Consider the following 17939-nt stretch of genomic DNA (forward strand, 5'->3'; position numbering starts at 1 on the left):
AGCGTGGGGGGTTTATTGATAGAATGGAAACTCGATATATCGATGGTTGGACGAAGATCTGAACCGTCGTCCTGCCGAATACGAGCCCAGTGTCGTACCGCTGCATCACCTCACTTGTTACACGAGTGGAGAGAAGAAAACGCTAGAAAGGGAGCTCGTCTATTCGTACCACGGATCTCATGGAAGCCAACTGCAAACCGGAGCTTGGCAATGGGTGGGTCATTAAACACTGGAGTCTTCTGAGGTACCACCTCCGCCCTGGTGCAGTGGTACACTGATTCATTACTTAGAGGGCCGCAACCTTCTAATAAAGGGATTTTTTCGAGGATAGTTTCTGGGCCGATGTGAAACTGTATGCGGTGTGCGATTAAAATACATTCATTTGAAAATTATATGAGAATATTATGTTGACCTTGTGGTTAGAGTAATTATTGACCGTGGAAGGATGTTATCTCCCATGGGCATCGATCTGAATGATCGTGACGATATAAAAACTGAATATGTTCTCGACTGCTCTGTTCCTTGTTTCTGTGAGTATTCTGTGGTAAGTATCGGCATAATCCAACGGATCGTTCTAAAGAACAAGTGGTAACGTAGGTTTTCGATACCAATTAGTCCAATATGTTTCGAGACTGGATTAATGAAATGTAGACAAAATATAAGGCAGTGGTGTTAATGCCTCAGTAGATCTACGTAGACCCCTCCCAGCTGAATGAAATGCAGAGAACGTTCATATAATCCTGTTAACCATTCAAGAAAGCCTTCTTGTTCAACTCTCAGATCGTATTGGCTTGAATTTCGTTTACGCCGTCAAGGCGTAGGTCCTTCATGTGCATTTCTGCTCTTCGTCGTTTGGTGGTAGCTTGGTGTTGATTAGAGCAAGTCTCGTCGCCTTGGTGATTTTTTTTCAGAACAGAATTTTTCGCTTATTGCATTTCACTCAAGACGCGACAAGAGCTCAACCGTCGTTGTTTTTATTCAGACAACTTACGGGAATGCAGTCTGGTGATGTCGCTGAGAAACGCCGATACAGCGACCGATGCACACACCGTCGTTTTGAAGACAATACTGCCGCAAGTGAGTGCTGCGCAAGAGAATCTAAAACTATTCTGCAGAGCAATTCCAGGAAGGCGTCACACACACACACACACACACACACACACACACACACACACACACACACTAAATACTAGCGCCACCACACGAACACGAACAAAAATGACCAGCCTGAGAAGTTATGGATAGTGAAAATTAATAAACAATGTGTGAGGTACAATGAACTCTGTCCCTCAGTTTTTTGACAAGGGAGAGAGCACAATTCCACGCCGAATTTAGGGAAAAACGGAGTGAAATGCAGAGAACGTTCATACAATCCTGTTAACCATTCAAGAAATCCTTCTTGTTCAACTCTGACTGGGTGGCTGACTAGTGGTATAAGGATATCTACATCTACATCCATATTTCGCAAGCAACCTGACGGTGTGTGGCGGAGGGTGCCTTGAGTACCTCTATCAGTTCTCCCTTCTATTCCAGCCTCGCAAGATTGTAGTTATGCCTCTGTGTGGGCTCTAATCTCTCTGATTTTATCCTCATGGTCTCTTCGCGAGATATACGTAGGAGGGAGCAATATACTTCTTGACTCCTAGGTGAAGGTACGTTCTCGAAACTTCAACAAAAGCCTGTATCGAGCTACTGAGCGTCTCTCCTGCCGAGTCTTCCACTGGAGTTTACCTATCATCTCCGTAACGCTTTCGCGATTACTGAATGATCCTGTTACAAAGCGCACTACTCTCCGTTGGATCTTCTCTATCTCTTCTATCAACCCTATCTGGTACGGATCCCACACCAGTGAGCAGTATTCAAACAGTGAGCGAACAAGTGTACTGTAACCTACTTCCTTTGTTTTCGAACTGCATTTCCTTAGGATTCTTCCAATGAATCTCAGTCTAGCATCTGCTTTACCGACGATTAGTTTTATATGGTCACTCCATTTTAAATCACTCCTAATGCCTACTCCCAGATAATTTACGGAATCAACTGCTTCCAGTTGCTGACCTGCTATACTGTAGCTAAATGGTAAAGGATCTTTCTTTCTATGTATTCGCAGCACATTGCACTTGTATACATTGAGATTCAATTGCCATTCTCTGCACCATGCGTCAATTCGTTGCAGATCCTCCTGCATTTCTGTACAATTCTCCACTGTCACAACCTCTCGATATACTACAGCATCATCCGCAAAAAGCCTCAGCGAACTTCCGATGTTATCCACAAGCTCATTTATATATATTGTGAATAGCAACGGTCCTACGACACTCCCCTGCGGCACACCTGAAATCACTCTTACTTCGGGAGACTTCTCTCCATTGAGAATGACATGCTGCGTTCTGTTATCTAGGAACCTAGGAACTATTCAATCCAATCACACAATTGGTCTGACAGTCCATATGCTCTTACTTCGTTCATTAAACGGCTGTGGTGAACTGTATCAAACGCCTTGCGGAAGTCAAGAAACACAGCATCCACCTGGGAACCCGTGTCTATGGCCCTCTGAGTCTCGTGGACGAATAACGCGAGCTGGGTTTCACACGATCGTCTTTTTCGAAACCCATACTGATTCCTACAGAGTAGATTTCGTCTCCAGAAAAGTCATTATACTCGAACATAACACGTGTTTCAAAATTCTACAACTGATCGACACTACAGAGATATAGGTCTATAGTTCTGCACATCTGTTTGACGTCCCTTCTTGGAAACGGGGAGTGACCTGTGCCCATTTCCAATCTTTTGGAACGCTACGCTCTTCTAGAGACCTACGGTACACCGCTGAAAGAAGGGGGCAAGTTCCTTCGCGTACTCCGTGTAAAATCGAACTGGTATCCCATCAGGTCCAGCGGCCTTTCCTCCTTTGAGCGATTTTAATTGTTTTTCTATCCTTCTGTCATCTATTTCGGTATCTATTATTTTGTGATCTGTGCGATAATCTAGAGAAGGAACTGCAGTGCAGTCTTCCTCTGTGAAACAGCTTTGGAGAAAGGCATTTAGTATTTCGGCCTTTAGTCTGTCATCCTCCGTTTCAGTACCCTTTTGGTCACAGAGTGTCTGGACATTTGGTTTTGATCCACCTACCGCTTTGAAATAAGACCAAAATTTCTTAGAATTTTCTGCCAAGTCAGTACATAGAACTTTACTTTCGAATTCGTTGAACGCCTCTCGCATAGCCCTTCTCACACTACATTTCGCTTCGTATAATTTTTGTTTGTCTGCAAGGCTTTGGCTATGTTTATGTTTGTTGTGAAGTTCCCTTTGCTTCCGTAGCAGTTTTCTAACTCGGTTGTTGTACCACGGTGGCTCTTTTCCATCTCTTACGAGCTTGCTTGGCACATACTCATCTAATGCATATTGTATGACGGTTTTGAACTTAGACCACTGATCCTCAACACTATCTGTACTTGAGATAAAACTTTTGTGTTGAGCCGTCAAGTACTGTGAAATCTGCTTTTTGTCACTTATGCTACACAGAAAAATCTTCCTACCTTTTTTAAAATTTCTATTTACGGCTGAAATTACCGATGCTGTAAGCGCTTTACGATCGTTGATTCCCTGTTCTCCGTTAACTGTTTCAAATAGTTCAGGTCTGTTTGTCACCAGAAGGTCTAATATGTTATCGCCATGAGTCGGTTCTCTGTTTAACTGCTCAAGGTAGTTTTCAGATAATGCACTCAAAAATTTTTACTGAGTCCTTTGTCCCTGCCACACGTTATAAACGTTTGAGTCTCACAGTCTATATCTAGCAAATTAAAATCTCCACCCACAACAAGAACATGGTCGGGAAATCTACTCGAAATATTTTCCAAATTTTCCTTCAGGTGTTCTGCCACAACTGCTGTTGAGCCAGGGGGCCTATAGAAACATCCAATTATCATGTTTGAGCCTGCTTTAACCGTGACCTTCACTCAAATTATTTCAAATTTCGGATCTCCGCCAATTTCCTTCGATACTATTGCACTTTTTATCGCTATAAATACTCCTCCCCCTTCACTGTCCAGCCTGTCTCTGCGGGATACATTCCAATCTGAATTTAGAATTTCATTACTGTTTACATCTGGTTTCAGCCAACTTTCTGTCCCGATTACTATGTGGGCATTGTGACCGCTTATTAATGAGAGCAGTTCTGGGACCTTTCAATAGACGCTCCTGCAGTTTACTATTATCACATTAATATTGTCATTCCCTGTTGCGTTTTGCCTACTGCTACCTTGTCGTGTCTCACGAGGCGCCTTGTCGGGCCAAGGGAGGGAATTCTCTAACCTAAAAAATCCAAATGTGCACTCCACACGTACTCCGCTACCCTTGTAGCCACTTCCTGCGTGTAGTGCTCGCCTGACCTATTCAGGGGGACCCTACATTTCTCCACCCGATAGCGGAGGTCGAGAAATTTGCACCCCATATCTCCGCAGAATCGTCTGAGCCTATGGTTTAAGTCTTTCACACGGCTCCAAACCAGAGGACCGCGATCGGTTCTGGGAACGACAGTAGAAATAATTAGGTCAGACTCCACCCCACGAGGGAGGATTTCCGTCTTCACCAATTCCGCCAACCGCCTGTATGAACTGAGGATGACCTCTGAACCCAGACGGCAGGAGTCATTGGTGCCGACATGAGCAACAATTTGCAGTCGGGTGCACCCAGTGCTCTCTATCGCCGCCGGCAGGACCTCCTCCACATCTCGGACGAGACCCGCGGCAAGCAGACAGAGTGAACACTGGCCTTCTTCCCCGACCTTTCCGCTATTTCCCTAAGAGGCTCCATCACCCGCCTAACATTGGAGCTCCGAATCACTGATAAACCCCTCCCCCCATGTGCCTGCTTGGACCTTGCTGAAGGAGCGGCCAGATGTCCACTCACAGGCAGAGCGGGAGATGCCACACGGCCAGCCTCCACACTGACCCTCCGCCTCGTGCGACGCGAACGCCGTTGAACCCGCCAATCTTCTTGGGGAGAGGGTGGCCCAACCGCGCCCGGTACCTGTGAAGATGTCTCGACAGCAGGGACCGTGGGTGAAGCATGTAACACCTGGGGTGTACCATGCGACGCACCAGACTCCCCACTGCCGCTACACTCCGAGGCAGCAGCCTGAAGACGGCTGATCGTGGCCATCAGCACGTTCAGCTGTTCGCGAACAGTGGCCAGCTCCTCCTGCGTCCGTAAACAGCAGTCACACATCCTACCCATCCTAAGAAATCAACAATTTACAGTAGAGAGTTAAGTAATCAACTTTTAACCAGACTGCTAATTCACTAAAGGCGGTTGATAGCTGACTAAACTATGGTTTCTAGAACTTCTTGTTGGAAACAATGAAAATAAGTACTAACTGTCTCTGGACTTTATTCAAAACAAACACGAAATCTATGGAACACTATTACTAGTACTCGAAAATTAAAGCTTCCTAAAAGCAAAAACACACGGAAAAAGAAGTGACAAGTAAGAAAAACACAGTTAATACTTAAATTTACGTAGCTTGCTGCACAGGAGATGTGAAGCAGACGGCAGTTACGACGACACTGGCAGCATGTAGAACAAAGCACGAATTATAACAAAATGCTAGAAGTCGTCACAATCAAGCTACAGTAGCCCATTACAAACAGTACTGTAAGGTGCTTAAAATGTTATTAGGAAGGCAAAGACTATGTGGTACGCAAGTAGAATAGCTAATTAAAATTAAAACCATATGGTCAGTTGGGAAGGAAGTGTCTTGTCAGCAGCGCAAGGTCGACGATATATAGTCAGTTCGTAGTAAAAATATTTCTGTTACTGATAAGTCAGAAATATATACAGTATTTAACAATCATTTTCTGAGCATTACTGGTGCATTAAGTAAAAACTTACTTTCTACAGGGAATCATGTAACTCTGTTGGAAAACTCTTTTCTGAGACTGATGTCTCTGTGATAGTGACAAGTGGAAGATTGACTAAATAATTAAATCACTGAAGACTAAGGACTCTCATGGATATGATGGAGGGCCTAGCAGAATACTTAAGTACTGTGCTGCACATGTTAGCCGTGTATTTAGCCACATTTGTAATTTTTCCTTTAGGAATGTCAGTTTCCTGAACGATTGAAGTACTAAATAGTAAAGCCGCTTTTTTTCTATGCCATCAGTGTTTGCTAAAGTTATTGAAAAGGCTGTGTATGTAAGGATTATTGATCATTTTATATCACACGATTTGCTATCAGATGTACTGTTCGGCTTCAGAAGTCATTTAACAACTGAAAATGCTATATTCTCTTTTCTCTGTGAGGTACTGGATGGGTTAAACGAAAGGTTTCGAACGCTAGGCATATTTTTTGATTTAACTAAGGCGTTTGATTGTGTTGATCACCAAATATTGTTCCAGAAGCAGGACCATTATGGAATACGGGAAGTAGCTCACAATTGGTTCACCTCTTACTTCAGCAACAGACAGCAAAAGGTAATTATTCACAATGTTGAGAATGGCTGTGGTGTGGAGTCTGAGTGGGGCACAGTCAAGTGGGGGGTGCCCCAGGGATCAGTGTTGGGGCTACTCCAGTTCCTTATTTATATAAATGATATCCCCTCTAGTATTAAAGGTAACTCTAAAATATTTCTGTTTGCTGATGACGCTAGCTTGGTAGTGAAGGATGTTGTGTGCGACATTGGCCTGGTTTCAAATAGTGTAGTTCATGACCTAAGTTCATGGTTTGTAGAAAATAAACTAACTCTAAATCACAGTAAGACTAAGTTTTTACAGTTTCTAAAACACAATTCAACAAAACTTGAAGTTTTAATTTCACAGAATGGGCATTTGATTAGTGAGACTGAACGGTTCAAATTTCTAGGTGTTCAGATAGATAGTAAACTGTCGTGGAAAACCCACGCTCAGGATCTTGTTCAAAGACTTAGTGCTGCTATTTTTACTATCCGAATGGTATCTGAAGCGAGTGATCGTTCGACAAGAAAATTAGTCTACTTTGCTTATTTTCATTCGCTTATATGGTATGGTATTATATTATATTTTGGGGTAATTCTTCCCATCCCAAAAGGATATTTTTGGCTCAGGATGGGCGGTTCGGGCAATAAGTGGTGTAAGTTCATGTATCTGGGTATTTTGACATTGGCCTCTCAGGTTATATATTACTTACTGTCATTTCTTGTTAACAATATTAGCTTATTCCCAAGAATAAGCAGTTTTCACTCAGTTAATACTTGGCAGAAATCAAACCTGCATTTTTATCGTACTTCCTTAACTCTTGTGTAGAAAGGTGGGCAGTATACCGCTGCATTAATTTTCAACAAGCTACCGCTCGAATTCAAAAATCTTAGCAGTAATCCACGCGCTTTCAAATCGAAACTGAAGAGTCTCCTCATGGGTAACTCCACCTATTCTCTCGAGGAGTTCCTTGAAAAATTAAGCTGATTCTTGTTGTATAGTTATTTGCGTTTACTTAAACTTATGGATTGACTTTTTCGGGTTCATAAACACTTTATTTTTACCTGTTATTACTTTTATGTTGTAATTTCATGTACTGACATGTTCCATGACCTTGGAGATTTGCTCTTCAATTTGGTCCTACGGAACTTGGCGTGTAAATAAAATAAATAAAATACAGATCTCTACCGTCAACGTACATCTGCTACTCAATTACGTGGACTTGTGAAGTCCAGAAAAATTTCCTGAATGAATGCTATGTAGTCTACCGAAAGACTTCGTCGTGGTCAGTCACAGAACAGAAGTGGCCCAACACGTCAAACGACTTCCACAGCGTGCATCCCAAATCACACAGAAAATATAAGTATAAGAAAGTTCCTCCAGTTAATATATTATATTTTTGAGGAATGGATAATTATGAGTTCTAGAAAAACCAGCATAGTACAGTAGTTAGTCAGCACATTTAATAATATCTTTGGAGTACTCTGTCGGTACTTCGGGAAAAGTAGGAACATTAAAAACTGAAATGCACTGTACTGATCTTGCACAGCAATATTTATTTTATAGTACGGCTATCTAGGTAACTGTGAGGCAACGTAAAACTAAAATAATAATCTACACAAGGTCAATGAGACTGTATAACTGTACAAAATTGCTTTTTTCACTGATATAAGACACTTTACGGCACATATTTGGCATAACTAATATTGTTGCATTAGTCAAACAGCTAAAAGATGCATCAGCTCCACATAGTGCCACTCTTGACTCTTTTGAAGCCAGCAGCCTATTTTACAATTTTCCTGTTCGATAAGCTACAGAAATTTCAAAGGAATTGTTACATGAAACCTGAACAAATGCAGTGGAGACAGAGGAAATAAAAATGGCAGCTGAGACGTGTTATAAACTAAGTTATTTCCAGTTTCAAGAGACCCTGTAAACTGCACAATATGTCAGTTGTCATGGTAATTGATTTTCCCTTATTAGCTGAAACGTTTACGAATAATTTTGAATAAATATTTATAGATAAAGAACCCGTAAGTGTCCTAAACTACTACACAGGATCAGGTATGTAGACGATATACTCTGCTGGTGGACAGGTACTACCAGACAAATAAATTTTTTCCACATTTAAATTCGAAACTCAGTAAAACTAATTTTACAGTGGAATTTGGAGGAGACTCAGTCAACTATCTAGATATTACCCTTGACATTAGGAAACAAAAACTTTTGTTTAAGACATACTGCAAAGTAATTCCTACAGACAGTAATACTTACCAAGTCCTGGCATGCTGTGATACACGAACATGTAGGCTTCGACTCGCTGGAGCACTACATGCTGTCTATACCACAAATCAGATCACATTCTTAAAGTGTACTATAAGTAATTATTGGTATTTCACACAGTACTGATTATAGTCCCATCCTAACTGATATACTTGGGAGAAAGAAGATGGAGGATACCAGCACTTCTGTCTCCTCCTCAGTAGGCACTAAGTCACACTGACAACAAATGTGCGCCCATGCTGTATGTAGGTCAGATTCACAGATACTTACTAGCAAACTAAATTCCACGTGATACATGTCAGTTTTCTATACTAGGAATACTGTTGATCACATTCTATTCAACAGTAAACACAAAATTGCACCTTTAGAACATAGTGGAATTTACAGGATTTTCTGCAATATGTGTGGCAAATTATATGTAGGTCAATTAGGTACACCTATTGTATTGCATTGTATTGTATTGTATTGTATTGTATGTTAACCGGGGGCCTAGGATGACGGAGAGGCTCCGTCCCCGCCGCAACCGCAGTGGTCCACAACCCCACAACGACTAAGGCAGACCACTTCACTCCTCCGCCGCCCCACACCGAACCACTCTTTCAGTGTTATTGTGCGATTCGGCCCCCGGTGGAACTTCCGATGTAACATGTGTGGAACATTGGATATCGTGGTGCCACTAAAACAGATACTGTCGTCAACTGGTTTCTTTTGGCCAGCCATAAACTGGCCTACTGGAATGTCTTAGGTTACAATCGATAAGAAATCTTGACATGACAGTTTATGATCATTTATCTCAGCTAAAAATGTGTGAGACCCACTGACAAGCAGGTAGATATACTACGATGGGAAACATCCTTGGTTGAGTATCCTCTCCACAAGCCATAGGGTGATGAGAGGCGGAAGGTACGTAGTTACCAGAAACAACTTCCCATTCTACTCGCAGATGGTAGAGCGAAAACACAGGCAAGAGAAAGACATCAAGCGTCTAAAGCGTAGCTTCTCGTTGTCTTTTAACACTTTAGTTGAATTCCGTAGAAATCATTTCTTGTACAAACAGCAGACTCTAGAATGGGGTGAAATGTTGGTGGCTATTTACAAGGACTGCTGCCTTATTTTCTTCCAACTTTTCCATTTTATGGTTTAACCTTTTCGCACTACAGTACCTGAAACAAAATTACGTTCTTCATGACAAACAACATGAATTATAAAAATACTGATCATACGAAACGCAACTCAAACTCTTTAAACACGATGTCCTATGAGCCATCATTAGTGGCAGTCTTCTTGACAGTAAGAACGCACCACAAACTAGGTGAAGGATCACCCACTAATACTAATGGAACTGTCAGTGCGCCCTACGGAAATGAAATAGCGCTGTTACTGCTCAAGTAGTGTGTGAATGTCCTGGTGAATAATTTAGCTGCAATATTACAAATTCTCTTGTAAAGTGATTGAAAAGCGACACGTATTATCCGATATACATATTACAAAAATATGCAGTAAGTTCTTAATAAAACACTGGCAAATACTGCCAAGTAACTGTTAATGTTGACGAATGCATAGTTTAGAATGTCATGAAATGCGAAATTCTATTACGTCTTCGCTTCACGATAAATGATTAACAACTAAAGTCATTCAATCTGTGTATGGAATAAATACATCCAAACCAGCAGTGGTTTCCTGATTCGCCGCTTATGTGCCGTGCCCTGCTGAAGGACTGACATAGATTACTTGTCTGAAGTACACGCAGTACTCACCAGCAGCATTATTTGTACGCTGAGCGCCACGTGCTCCTGCTCCTGCATTCTGTGGGGCCTGTCCTCCAGGGCCCTGTGGACCACGGCCGCGATTAGCAGTGCCACTTGGTCCTGAAAAAGACGTCAGTTTTACAGAGGCATCGACAGTTCTAACTAAACGTCAAGTTACACTAATCTACAGCAGGGGTGTAAACGAACATCGGTCATATGAATCACTGAGCAGAGCAAACTGACATCAGAAAACTGGTTATAACTGAATGCTGTTACCGCTGTCCGAATACTGGAAGTATGACACAGAATATCCCCTCGCAACTGTGAAATTGTTTTTCGTAGCAGCTTGTTGTATTACACGAACATCTGAATATGTTTTATGTAGTAGAGAGGACTAGGAGGACTAGAAGTAGCAGTACAAGTAGTATTACCTTGTTATAAATCAGTAAACTCCCGGTTCTTTGAAGACTCGAACTCTCATGTACAAAAGAGCTTTAACGTTCTATTAATCCATTCTAAGCAAAAGCTAGTTTTTCATGTACTTCAGTGTTTATGACGGCATATCTCCTGCACTGTGTGTCTCACAATGATATTGTTTTCAAAGTACATTCAGTAGTATATGTGGATAGTATCTGCAAACTATGTTGCGAAGAAAGTAGCTAGCAAAGAATTAATAAAATTTGATACTTCATGCTAAAGTCTGACCCTATGAACAGCGAAAACTTATGACCGGTGAGAGATAAGCTCTTCTCCTTTCGTCATTTTGCGGAGGGTGACCGCGAGAAAATGTTTCGTAAGGTCTTGAAATTATATTTAAATTTTTCGAGGAAGTTGATAAGTCCTCTCACTCTCAAATACTGAATGAATGTAGACGGGATATTTGGGCGCCTCAGGACAAACAGTTTCCAACCATAACATGCGCATAACACTAACATTTAAAATAAAATTGTCTCTCTTAATGAATACATAATAAAAGCATTTAAAACTGTTAAATTCGGTAAATAATTATGCGAAATATTGACATAAATGTTTTTGCCCTGCAAGCCATTAGCTAGGATATCTGCAAAAGATACTGGTATAGCGGTTAGTAATCGATGCTATTATTCAGTTCTTAGATTTAGCTGGCCTCATACAACGTGTTATTCTTCCTCGCAAATATTTTAAATAACGCAGTTTTAGAGAACAAACAATTTCTTTAAATGCCTTTATTCAAATTAACCGGATAGAATTATATCTGCATTCCAACGTGCTCATGCCACAGGCCAGTAAGCGTTCTTGTACGAGTCAACTGTTTCCGAAGTTCTCGCTAAGCATTTTTGAGGTTTCCAGAATGAAACGCGATGGTCCGTCACCTCGTGGAAAACCAGTCTAGTTCCATCAGATAACAAAAAACTAGAGAGATAGCGTATTGACAGTTTTTATCTTAATAAAAATGTTTTTGTGAGGTTGACATACACTACTGGCCATTAAATTTCTACATCACGAAGATGACGTGCTACAGACGAGAAATTTAACCAAGAAGAAGAAAATGCTGTGATATGCATATGACTAGCTTTTCAAAGCATTCACACAAGTTTGGCGCCGATAGCGACACCTACAACGTACTAGCATGAGGAAAGTTTCCAACAGATTTCTCATACACAAACAGCAGTTGACCGGCGTTGCCTGGTGAAACGTTGTTGTGATGCCTCGTGCAAGGAGGAGAAATGCTTACCATCAAGTTTCCGACTTTGATGAAGGTCGGATTATAGCCTATCGCGATTGCGGTTTATCTTATCGCGACATTGGTGCTCGCGTTGGTCGAGATCCAACGACTGTTAGCAGAATATGGAATCGGTAGGTTCAGGAGGGTAATACGGAACACCGTGCTGGATCCCAACGGCCTCGTATCACTAGCAATCGAGATAACAAGCATCTTATCCTCATGGCTGTAACGGATCGTGCAGTCACGTCTCGATCCCTGAATCAACAGATGGGGACGTTTGCAAGGCAACAACCATCTCCACGAACAGTTCGACGAAGTTTGCAGCAGCATGGACTATCATCTCGGAGACCATGGCTGCGGCGACCCTTGACGCTGCATCACAGACAGGAGGGCCAGCGATGGTGTACTCAACGACGAACCTAGGTGCACGAATGAGAAAAAGTCATTATTTCGGATGAATCTAGGTTATGTTTACAGCATCATGATGGTCGCATACGTGTTTGGCGACATCGCGGTGAACGCACATTGGAAGCGTGTATTCGTCATCGCCATACTGGCGTATCACCCAGCGTGATGGTATGGAGTGCCATTGGTTACACGTCTCGGTCACCTCTTGTTCACATTGACGGCACTTTGAGCAGTGGACATTACATTTCAGATGTGTTACGACCCGTGGCTCTACCCTTTATTCGATCCTTGCGAAACCCTACATTTCAGCTGGATAATGCACGACCGCATGTTACAGATCCTGTACGGGCCTTTCTGGATACAGAAAATGTTTGACTGCAGCCATTGATAGCACTTTCTCCAGATCTCTCACCAATTTAAAACGTCTGGTCAATGGTGGCCGAGCAACTGGCTCGTCGCTATACGCCGGTCACTACCGTTGATGAACTGTGGTATCATGCTGAACATGCATGGACAGCTGTACCTGTACACGCCATCCAAGCTCTGTTTGACTCAATGCGCAGGGGCATCGAGGCCGTTATTACGGCCAGAGGTGGTTGTTCTGGGTACTGATTTCTCAGGATCTATGCATCAAAATTCCGTGAAAATGTGATCACCTGTCAGTTCTAGTATAATATATTTGACCAATGAATACCCGTTTATCATCTGCATTTCTTCTTGGTGTAGCAATTTTAATGGCCAGTAGTTTAGCTTAAGGGTGAACCGTTTTCAATTCAGATACCTTGATTTGTAGTTTTTAGGTATGCCGCTTTAACAATTTGCTGACATGAAAAGTTACCTCGCACGTGAAAATCACAGGTGTTAAGACTGATTGTTGACATTGCTGTACGGAACCTATTGCATACTGGTGGGTTTATCGTGGATGCCAGTGTTCAGAGTAAAAAGTGATTAATTCTGTGGCTCACAAGAAGTTAAAATGTAAGCAGCCAAGTAGATGTTAACGACAAAACGCCCATGTTCCCACAAGCCGGTACGCAGCATCATAATAAAAAATTTAAGTTCTGCATGTTCCATCAGAAGATGGGCCTGAAAAAGCTTACAATGGTTTACATCAGTTTACAGCTTGAACATCTAGCTATTTTTCGACATAATCACCATTTCTCTCGATGCATTTTTGTAGACGTTGTGGCAGTTTTTGTATGCCCATGTCATTCCAGCTCGCCGCCATGCTGTTCAGAAAGTTATGCACCTCTTCTTTCACCTCGTCGTCGGAACTGAATCGCTTTCCAGCCAAATGTTCTTTTAACCTAGGGAATAGGTGATAAGTCACTGGGCGCCAAGTCAGGACTATAGGATGGGTGGGTGATTATGTTCCACTGAAACTGTTGCAGGATATCAACGGTATGCCGAGCGATGTGTGGGCGAGCGTTGTCATGGAGAATGTGTATTCCCTTGCTCAACATTCCTGTTCTCCGGTTTTGAATTGCCCATTTGAGTTTTTTCAGAGTCTCACAGTACCTGTCAGCGTTAATTGTGGTCCCAGCGATTCAGCTCGGACGACGAGGTGAAAAAAGAGGTTCGTAGCTTCCTGAACAGCATGGCGGCAAGCTGGTATGACATGGGCATACAAAAATAGCCACAGTGGTGATGTAATCCATTGTAGAAATAAACAGGTTTATGTTCTTATAAAAAAATAGGAGACCTTACTTTTGCTATTACCATCGTAGTTTATGAAAAGTAACTGGCCTCTGTTATCTGTATCTGAATAAAATTAGTACTACGTCACGTACTCTGAAATATTCAAAGTGGATACGCTGGAACATCACATTGATAACGGTAACTAAAAACACTTGTGTGTGCAATGTGTCGAAAAAAAAGTGTAGAGCTTGTGACACGGTTCAATCTAAACAAGAGTAGACGCTTAAAGACAAAGAATTTCACAGAAAATTAGAAGATCTTTGGAATGATCAGAATGTAAGACTGTTTCGGCATCAGTACGAAGGGAGACTATCTCGAGCAGCAGACCAGCACATACACTCAGTCCACTCGAATATTCGTTTCATGATAGAAATGAAAAAGGATGGCTACCCTACCTTACTTGATGTATTGCTGAGATGAAAGGTTGATGGTACGTGGGCGATGGCTTTTATAGGAACACTACTACCACTCACTTGTACCTACAGGTTCATAACTGACGCCATACGGCTCTGCGTGAAGGGGTACTTCGTATCTTTTTTCACATGGCCCACGTCATTTGAGTTCCTAACAGTGCTAGCTGAGTTAGCCCATCTTGAAGTCACCATTTGTCAGAATGTTTATACTGAAAGACCAATCAGACGTGCAGTGCGCTACCGACCGTAACCGTACAACTGGCGAGTGACGCTAACACAGAGTTCGCTCAAAGCCTACAGTTTTTTACCTTACGCAGGGAGCGTTTCCAAAGGGATTGATCGTATTTTGCGGAAAGATGATGTGAAATGTGTTTTTCGACCACCATCTAAAGCACGGAGATTCTGGCATGCACTTCCAACTGATGGAACAGTGTTATTACGGAAGCAGTTGAAATAAAATTAGCAAGTAACGTATTAAATACATATAGAAGTTTCCGCTTAAATTCTACATGGACTCCTGGTCTCTCCATGCTACCTCAGCCTTTGGTTATTAATTTTCAACATCGGTAACGTCCCACGGTGGTCATCTCTGTTAGTGTGGTGGCGTTAGTATTTGTGTGTGTGTGTGTGTGTGTGTGTGTGTGTGTTTTACCGGACTTACTCTGCAAACCGAGGTTTTAAATTCCCTTGCACAGTACTCGCTTGCTGCAGTTTTGCGTTCGATTTGACGGAGTGCATCTGTGCAGACATTCACGGTTGCCGATGGCATCGCCCGACTGCGTTCCTTCAGGTTATCTCAACAAAAACAACGTCACGACGTAGGCTGTCGTGACTTGATTAAAACGCAAAACGCGGACAACTATTTTCTGAAAAAATTACCACCTTGACGAGACTTGGTGTTATCAATACGAAACTACCACTGAATGACCATGTGCAGAAATGAACATGAAGGATCAATGCGTTGACGGCGCAACCGTAATTGAAGCCAATATCACGTGAGAGTTGATCAGCACTCAAAAGAAGCCTCTCTTGATAGCGTCACATAGTTGTGTGAACGTGCTATGCCCTGTACTCAAGTGGTAGAAGAGTATGTAGTCAGCGGAAACATTAAAACCACTATATTGACTTCTCTCTACAATTTATTAATCCAGTCTCGAAACTTATTGGTTCAAATGGCTCTGAGCACTATGGGACTTAACATCTGAGGTCATCAGTCCCCTAGAACTTAGAACTACTTAACCCGAACTAACCTAAGGACATCACACACATCCATGCCCGAGGCAGGATTCGAACCTGCGACCGTAGCGGTCACGCGATTCCAGAATGAAGCGCCTAGAACCGCTCGGCCACATTGGCCGGCTCGAAAGTTATTCGACTGGTTTTTATCGAAAGATGAAAAGTAATAACGCTATCTTATCTCCGTAGAGCACAGTGGTAGATTCATTCATATTTGGGTGATTCTTAACCAAGTTGGTGTTTATGTTCTGGTGTCAGGTTCTACAATATTTATTAACCGCTAGATCTATCGAATGATGCGTAGGATAATGCAGATACTAACCCAACCGGTAAGCTAGATCTATCGAATGATGCGTAGGATAATGCAGATACTAACCCAAAAGACTCACAGAAAAAAGAAAGACAGCAGTCGATATCACATTCGCTATTTTATGTCATATCACAACGATAATTCAAACTCATGTCGATGGGAAAATACAATCTTCCACGGTTAATAAATATTGTGGAACCTGACACCAGAACATGAACACCAACTAGGTTGAAAATCACCCAAATATGAATGAATCTACCACTGTGCTCTACGGAGATGCGATAGCGTTATTACTTTTCATGTATTATGTGAATGACTCGGTAAACATATTAGCTGCAATATCAGAAATCTCCTAGTATCTCGATTGAAAACTGCTAAGTGTTTTGCTGTATGTATTATAAAAACATGCAGTAAGCTCTTAACAAAACATCATCTAAGAGAAAATACTGTCAGGTAACTGCAGATGTTGACGAACGCGTAGGACTGAACGTCATGGAATGAGAATATGTGCTAATATTTAGCTTTACAATAAATAGTTAATTACTGAAGTCATTCTACTTGTGTATGAAAAAAAATACACCCAGGCATACAGTGATCTTCTACAGATCTGCCACTTCTGTGTCCTGCCCTGCTCAAGGTATGACATTTATTACTTGTCGTAGTACATATAATATAATGCATATAGTATTAAAATGTCACATATCTCTGGAAAAACAATCGTTGTACAGCTATGAACTCTCGATGATGATATGTGAACTACCTGTCTAGTCTCAAGTTTTCTGAGGATGGAATAGAAAGCAGAAAAAAGCTTTTCACAGCAAACTATAAAACAAATATTATTATGGAATATCAACACTCTTTATTTCCATTTCTAATATGAAGTCCACATTATGAAGCTGTTCCAAAGTTAGACGAGTACACACAAATGTGTTACCATTTATGTAGCATGTAACTGCAAAGAGGGATGATACAGAGAATATTTCTGGAAAGAAAAAGCGGCCAAATTTCTTAAACTTGAAGTAGGCATCTGACCCCAACGAAGACTTTGTCTCGTTCTGTATGGAATTCACAAGCCAATGAATACTAATGTGAATTATACTTTGTTATGTCATAAAGTCAGCGTCGGCACGCCAGTCGGGAACGACAGAGAAGAGAAGGCTGTGAGAAGGGATCAGCCATCATATGCTAACCGACCTCCCTCCAGGACGACAAAGCGACACCAGTGGCCCCAAGGTGAATACGACATAATCGCCCCGCACGAGTGGTGGCGGCCACTTCGATACCAGGGTCAACGTTAGCCACTTCGTTAGCCAACGCCTCGTAGACTTTTCATTAGCAATCTGTACGTAGTGCAGTTACAGATCAACAGCCACTGCAATTCAGTTGACAGACTTTTGGTAATAGCGGTCGCTAAGATGAAAATTGTTACTTGTGTTTGTCTGATCTTAAAAAGACTGATTATTTTGTATGTCGCCCTTTGTTTGCGACACATCTGCGTAATTGCAGTTGTGAATGACCATGTATGAAGGACTGCAAGAATACTCGATTAAAGTTAAGTATTTGTACTTTTCTTGTTATAATAAAACTCATTAATATGAGTTGTTCGGTTGTTTGTCTAGCGAACAGAGTATGCAGGATTCCTTGACACAACAACATGGTGGAGTGTACGAGTAACATGGTGCTGA

At 41.9% G+C, this 17939-nt stretch overlaps 1 protein-coding gene across 1 annotated transcript in view; it reads right to left on the minus strand.

Moving 5' to 3' along the window:
• The window catches only part of LOC124722411 (collagen alpha-1(I) chain-like), a 193558-nt gene that overhangs the window by 6163 nt on the left and 169456 nt on the right, over positions 1-17939 (minus strand). Inside the window, exon 8 of the mRNA XM_047247579.1 lies at positions 10494-10604. Coding sequence (XP_047103535.1) covers positions 10494-10604 — 111 coding nt within the window. The remainder of the gene's footprint in view (positions 1-10493; positions 10605-17939) is intronic.

Source organism: Schistocerca piceifrons, chromosome X (assembly GCF_021461385.2).
Source record: "Schistocerca piceifrons isolate TAMUIC-IGC-003096 chromosome X, iqSchPice1.1, whole genome shotgun sequence".
NCBI lineage: Eukaryota > Metazoa > Arthropoda > Insecta > Orthoptera > Acrididae > Schistocerca > Schistocerca piceifrons.